The sequence below is a fragment of the Octopus bimaculoides genome, chromosome 13 (assembly GCF_001194135.2).
Source record: "Octopus bimaculoides isolate UCB-OBI-ISO-001 chromosome 13, ASM119413v2, whole genome shotgun sequence".
In the NCBI taxonomy this organism is placed as follows: domain Eukaryota; kingdom Metazoa; phylum Mollusca; class Cephalopoda; order Octopoda; family Octopodidae; genus Octopus; species Octopus bimaculoides.
The window spans coordinates 40864731-40872421 of record NC_068993.1 but is presented as its reverse complement, the minus strand read 5'-3'; the positions used below and the strand labels follow the sequence as shown (position 1 = coordinate 40872421).

The following is a 7691-nucleotide window of genomic DNA, read 5'->3' as shown; positions in this document are numbered from 1 at the left end:
AGGTATTTTATCAATCTTCTCGGGGTGACAGGCAAAACCAAATGTGAATTTTCACGGTGTAAATTTTCTTGACGTTTAGTATTCGTATAGGCGTAGGAGTGGGTGTGTGGTAAGGAGCTAGCTTACCAACCACATGGTCCCGGGTTCAGTCCCACTGCGTGGCATCTTGGGCAAGTGTCTTCTACTATAGCCTCGGGTCGACCAAAGCCTTGTGAGTGGATTTGGTAGACGGAAACTGAAAGAAGCTCGTCGTATATATGTATATATATATATGTATGTGTGTGTATATGTTTGTATGTGTGTGTTTGTCTGATTTGGCTTGGTTTCTAAGGCTGGATGCCCTTCCTAAATGTCAGCCCCTCCAAGAGTGTAATGGGTGCGCCTTAACGTGCTACCAGCACGGGTGCTTTTAATTCCACATGTCTATGTATAGGTACTTGTGTGTTAGTATTTGTGTCTCCTAGTCTTGACATCAAGTAATGGTTATAAAGCAAGTGTTACCGTTCCTCATTTCTAGTCTTCTGTGAAAAGATGTCCAGTCAGAAGGAAATATTACCTGGTTTGGAAACAGGAGAGGGTTGGCAAGAGGAAGAAAATATGGTTATAGAAAACCTCAGTTCATAGAGTTTGATTCATTCCTGTCACCAGCTCCAGCTTGTTTCCAGTTTCTCATGATGCGACATATGTTCAAAGTATATTGAAAACAAAGGACACGGCTTGTACGATAGTGACACTCATTTACAATAATCATGCGATATCAAGACAAGGGAGACAAGACGGCAACACATATATATACACCAGAGGCGACTCCAGGTCATCAGCGTCACTTGGGCTCATCACAGATTTTGCCTAAGACATGCCTGTTTGAAGAATTTCATGTTTTCTGCAATGTTTCTAGCCCAAACAGCTTATTTTCTATATTTAGCACTATGTCTTTCTCCATTTCTAAGTTAAGGGCTAAAATAAAGCAACCCTGCAAAACACAACTGATCTTTACACACAGACGAACAGAATAACAGCAATTAAATTACGACAGCAGAGTGCTCAACAAACATCAACGATCTGACTGTTGCCTTTACTCTTGACAAGAGATGCCAGTTAGTCTTTTACACCTATTAGGGTCATTCCTATTAATCCGAGTTGCTGGATAATTTTTCGTTCCTTTAAGAATATCGTAGAAAAGAAACTTTTCATAGATTGGAATTTAAATCCTACAGAAATTTATTATTTTAAGAAAACATTGAATTTGAATTATTTTCAATTTTTACGATTATAGATAAAAAACTCGGGCTGTAACTTCTGAGCCCAAATCAGACACGTGTGAACGATGTCGAGAGAACGTCTGCTATGAATGATATTTTTTGACACAGGGCACCTTTAAGATGACTGCCAGATGCTGAATGAAAATAAATGAACTGCGACCAGGCTCAATAAAAGGAGCCTGAGTTATTGGCTGCAATTACATACTTGAAGTCAGTGTTGGCAGAAATTAAATCAGCTTGCAAATACATGTGCACTTCACTAAATTCATATTTGGACTAAGCCCGAACAGCCCAAGTACCAGAGTCGCCACTGATATACACACTCATATATAGACAGACTTATCTGTATATATTTATGTTATCAATGGGCCTTTATTTATTTATTTTTTTTCAGTTCTGTCTATCAAATCTCTCACAAGACCTTGGTTGGTTGGGGGCTGGGTGGGGGCCTACAATAGAAAATACGTACCATGGTGTCATACAGTGGGACTGAACCTGCAACCACGTGGTTGGGAAACAAACGTATCAAGCAAGATAATCTGAGTAGTGATACAAGGGACCATCATCATCGTCATCATCCCCGTTGCTGCAACAGCTACCACCACCATCACCACTAATAATACTATCAGGGTAACCAACACTACCACTACTACCAGGAAGCCACCATCTCCACCACCACCTCCATCATCATCATCATCATCATTGCTACAACAGCTACCACCACCATCACCACTAACAACACTACCACTATTGCCAAGAAGCCACCATTTCCACCACCACCACTACCTCCATCATCATCTTACACCTTACATCCAGTTTACCATGTTTATCAGTTGCGAAGTTGATTAGTGTGACTAACCCCTAGAAGGCAGTGTCCCAACAAAGCTGTTGTCCAATGGCTGCAACAAATAAAAGACAAAAAAAAAAAGAATAAATACAAAGACAAAAACAAAACAAATTTGCTACTTACGATCCTATTTTATATTCCCCAGGACCTCCTGGCCATGATCGAACGTATCTGGGGTCAGCCATTAAGGTAACTGGTTTTATGCCTGTAGGAAAATAGGGTCCAACAGGAGAAGCAATGACAAATAATAAGGCTTTGTTGGGTGGGCTCACACCTAAAGTTGGCTGCAAAGAAAAGAAAAAAAAAAACAGTTAGAAATATATTTAGAAATTTGACCAAGAATGTAAAATGGATATGAATCCTACAGTATTTAAACCAGTTGTCTCGAGCTGATATTCTACATGTTTTATGTCAGACCAGCCAGCTTCAGCTTCTCACACCTACCCTACAATGTCATCCTAAAAATATATAGCCACATAATCGAAATGTCAAAGCTGTGAGATAATGCATGATACATTCAAAACAATGGAAATAAATTACAGTATTTTAATGTGTATAAGGAACCCCACTAATTTTTGGGGCTTAAAATTTGGAAAAAAAAAAGGTTTTCTAAGTAATTATAATACTATCCATGTATAAAAAAACTCCCATATTTTTTTAACCTAATTTTTGACAAAAAACTGTTCCTTATACATATTAAAATACGGTAACTTTTAGCACATTGTTTGTTCTCCAAAATTGTTTCCTTGCCACTGCCCCCCCACCACAGCTACAGGGGAGGCAGTTTATTGTTATATTTTTATGGACAACAGGGTTCTCTATGGGGTTCTGAAAGACATGTAGAATTTTCCATATTCTATGACTATAAAAGTGGAAATCAAAGTGCAAGCATGACTGTGTGGTTAGGAAGTTCACTTAGCAACCATATGGTTTGGGGATCAGTCCCACTGCACAGCACCTTGGGCAAGTATCTTCTACAATAGCTCAGGACTAAACAATGCCTTGTGAGTGAATTTGGTACAGGGAAACTGTGCAGAAGCTTATCATGTGTGGTGGAGGTGTTTGTCACCACTCCTCCCAACCACTTGACAACTGGTATTAGACTGCTTATGTCCCTGTAATGTTGTTGGCACTCCGTCGCTTACGATGTCGAGGGTTCCAGTTGATCCGATCAACGGAACAGCCTGCTCATGAAATTAACGTGCAAGTGGCTGAGCACTCCACAGACATGTGTACCCTTAACATAGTTCTCGGGGATATTCAGCGTGACACAGTGTGACAAGGCTGACCCTTTGAATTACAGGCACAAGAGAAACAGGAAGTAAGAGTGAGAGAAAGTTGTGGTGAAAGAGTACAGCAGGGTTCGCCACCGTCCCCTGCCGGAGCCTCGTGGAGCTTTAGGTGTTTTCGCTCAATAAACACTCACGACGCCTGGTCTGGGAATCGAAACCGCAATCCTATGACCGCTGCCCTAACCACTGGGCCATTGCGCCTCCACCCCTGTAATGTAGCAGTTCAGTAAAAGAGATTGATAGCATAAGTACCAGACAACAGGGCTGCACAATCAGAAATGATGATCGGGTAAATGGCAGTGTGTATCTTATTAGGCAGGTAATATATATTAGTTCTTTCCAAGGTGGGTAGTAACACCCGTCAGGAGGCAATGGATAATTTTATAAGAATACTCCAGATAAAGAGAGCATTAGTGTATTAGTGACAATGGGGGCAATGACTGCAATTGTAAAGTTTTATTTCTATTTTTAATAAATGTTACAGAATTATATATTGCTTGTTAACCACAATAATAGATTTTGAAATGAGTGTAAGTAAATAAACAAAAACTGAATCTGTACAACCAATGTATGTGAATTATAAACAATGAACAAAAGTATGATGTGAAAAATACTGTGGAGATTTGTGGTCATTTCCATACATGCAATAAAGAGTCACTGCACCTTGTAGCATTAGATAGCATTTTGACTTGCTATAAATCAGGGGTTTTCAAACTTTTTGACTTGCGGATCCCTCTATATTTCAGGCTTTACCTTAGGGACCCCCTTATAAATGCTTATGAAATTTATACATAAATATTTGCTTAAAATAACATATATTTTTGCATTTATTTATTTAACAAACAGGTTTATTGTCAATTAAAAGATTTCGATTAAAAAACATATATAAAATCAAATTGCCCATAAAAAGTATTTGCTGTCTACGGACCCCCTGTGGTCCGTGGACCACAGTTTGAAAACCACTGCTATAAATTATTCGAAATAAGTGACACCTGTCCTGCCACAGACACACACAGAGGAGTGAGTGTGTTTGAATTGGTAATTATTATTATTATTATCTATTATTAATATTACTTGAGCTGGTAGAATTGTTTGCATGCTAGACATAATGCTTAGTGGTATTTTACTTGCCACTATGTTCTGGGTTCAAATTCCACTGAGGTTGATTTTGCTTTTCATCCTTTCAGGGCTGATAAATCAAGTACCAGTAAAACACTGGGGTTGATGTAAATGACTAGTCTCTTCTCCCAAAATTTCAGGCCTTGTGCTTTTAGCAGATAGGATTAGGATTATTATTATTATTATTATTATTATTATTATTATTATTATTATTATTATTATTATTATTATTATTATTATTATTATTATTATTATTATTATTATTATTATTATTATTATTATTATTATTATTATTATTATTATTAAGGTGGCAAGCTGGCAGAATCTTTACCACACCAGACAAAACGCTTAGTAGCATTTGTGCTAACTCTACATTCTGAGTGTAAACCCCACCAAGGTCAAATTTGCCTTCCATCCCTCTGAGTGAATCAAGTCCAGTACTGGGTCAATGTTATCCATTAGTCCTCCCCACGAAATTTCTAGGCCTTGTACCTGTAGCAGAAAGGATGATTATTATTATTATTATTATAAGTAGTATAACTATTATGGTTTCCTTTCATCGTAACTTTATTTCAGCTATATTAGTACCAGACGTCCTCCGAAAGCCAAGTGTAGCAAGGGCACTTTTGTTTTGCTGTGCATGCTAAAATTATCACCACATTATTTTTTTCTTTTATTATTATTATTATTATTATTATTATTATTGTTATTATTATTGTTATTATTCAGGCAGTGAGTTGGCAGAATCGTTTGCAAGTTGGGCAAAATGCTTAGCAGTATTTCATCTTTTTTCTTTTTTTAGCTAAGTAATTATGTACATTATTTACATTTGATGGATATTTGTCCTGATTCTGCTTGTTGTTAACACAATATTTCGGCTGATATACCCTCCAGCCTTCATCAGGTGTCTTGGGGAAATTTCGAACCTGGGTTCTCATTCTTAAGGTATTTCTCAATATTATTATTGTTCAGTAGTCTTATTTTTATAACGTGCTTTCACTTCACTACTGAGTGCAGCTCTGTGCGCCTTGGGTATGTGCTATGGTTTGCTGTGGTGCTCTTATGTTTACTGTATTGAAAGTGTTTTGCGTAGAATGTGTGCAGTACCCAGTAGTGCAATTTTCTGTATGTTATATATATTTGTAAGTCCTGGTGTTTTTGTTATGTATTTGTCTGAATATTTTTTTATTATACCTAAGGCGCCTACTATGATATTATTATTATTATTATTATTATTATTATTATTATTATTATTCAGGTCACTGGGTGGCATTTTGTTTGTCTTTACGTTCTGAGTTTAAATTCCACCCAAGTCAACTTTGCTTTTTGGGGGTCGATGAAACAAGTACTAGTTGGACACTAGGGTCGATGTAATTGACTTATCCCCTCTTCCAAACCTGTTGGCCTTCAGCCAAAATTAGAAATCATTATTGTTATTATTATCATGATTGTATTTCACCCGTCGCTATGTTCTGAGTTCAAATTCCACCAAGGTTTACTTTACCTTTCATCCTTTCAGGGTCGATAAAATAAGTACCAGTAGGACACTGAGGTTGATGAAATCGGCTTATCCCCTCTCTCAAAATTGCTGCCTTTGTGGTAAAATTTGAAACCATTATTATTATTATGATTTAGGTGGCGGGCTGACAGAATTGTTAACATGCTAAACATAATGTCAGCAGCATTTCGTCTGTCTCTACGTTCTGAGTTCAAATTCTACCAAGGTTGACTTTGTCTTTTATCCTTTTGGAGTCGATTAAGTACCAGTCGAGCACTGGGGCTGATGAAATCGACTCACCCCTCCCCTCAAAATTTCAGTCCTTGTGCCTATAGTAGAAAGGAATATTATTATCATCACTATTATTATGATTGTTGTTGTTCTTGTTGTCGTTATGGCAGGGCCGTTTGACAGGGGCTCCTCTGGGAGTTCAACGTCTTTTGTTTACATGCACTTGTTAGGAACAATCTCAGCCTGAAAAACAAACAAGCCAGACAAACTAACTGGTTCTCCACTGAAACTAGTGGTGTAGTACCTAACAGACTGGTAACATAATCCCTGGAGACCTACATAGGCTGGTGCACAATATGATCAGAGGCTTTTGTTCAGGACAGGTACAAAGAAGGTGGGAGAATGGGGTGGGTGTCAAACAAAATAACTAAAACAGAACCAGGCCCCTCACATACACACCAGACAGAATATTTCTTAAAAAATTGTCAAAACAAAGCAAAAAAAATCTGAAAAAAAAAAACTGAAGTTATAATACATGGACTGTGTCAATTAATTCCTCAGATTAAAAGAAGAAAAATGTAAAAAAAAAAAAAACTAACTAAATTAAAAAAAAATTACAGCAAAAAATGCAAACAAAGAAGTGTGGTGGTGCTAAGAAGAAGAATGAAATCTTTAGAAGATAGAAAAAAAAAAAAAAATTGATAGCATCCTTCTTTCTTTAAGTTGGATCTTTGATAAGCAAAAGTGGACTGAGATAAGCAGTGGATGTTTAAAAGAGAATTAACGTGTAACTCTTGGTAAAATAAATGAAATGAAGACATGAAGCTAGATTTTGAAGAAATTTATCTCAAAGTTGAGAGGAACGATGGTGGTGGAAGAAACTGACAAAACAGGAAAGAGGAGGGAAAGAGAGGTGTGAGTGTGAGAGAGAGAGAGAGAGAGAGAGAGAGAGAGAGAGAGAGGATGAAAGTACACAGATAGATAGATAGATAGAGATAGATAGATAGATAGATAAATAGATAGATATAGATAGATAGATAGATAGATAGATAGATAGATAATTTGGTTGAAAGTTATAGACAGATGGATAGATATGTAGAAAGATAAATATACAGATAGACAGAGACAGAGAAAGAGAGATGGGTGGGAGAAAGAGAGAGAGAGTGAGAGACTATGTGTATGTTGTGGAAAATAATGGAGACATTTTTGGTGTTGTTGCTGTTGTTTTTGGTTGTGTGCCACCCAGCAAGATGGTGATAATGGGAAACAATGGGGCTTGATAGATAGATAAAACAGGGGAACACTAGAAGGGACTGCGTTTGCTCCATGGCAGAATGTAGTGTGTACTGATACTTCTGGTTGAAAGATGTGTGTGTGAGAGAGAGAGTGAATGTGTGTGTGTGTGTGTGTGTGTGTGTGTGTGTGTGTGTGTGTGTGTGTGT

General features: G+C 37.4%; 1 protein-coding gene across 1 annotated transcript in view; it reads right to left on the bottom strand.

Annotated features, from left to right (window-relative positions):
• LOC106879281 (branched-chain-amino-acid aminotransferase, cytosolic) overlaps window positions 1-7691 on the bottom strand; it is a 435059-nt gene that overhangs the window by 12094 nt on the left and 415274 nt on the right. Inside the window, exon 6 of the mRNA XM_052972440.1 lies at window positions 2233-2393. Within this exon, the coding sequence (XP_052828400.1) occupies window positions 2233-2393 (161 nt within the window). The remainder of the gene's footprint in view (window positions 1-2232; window positions 2394-7691) is intronic.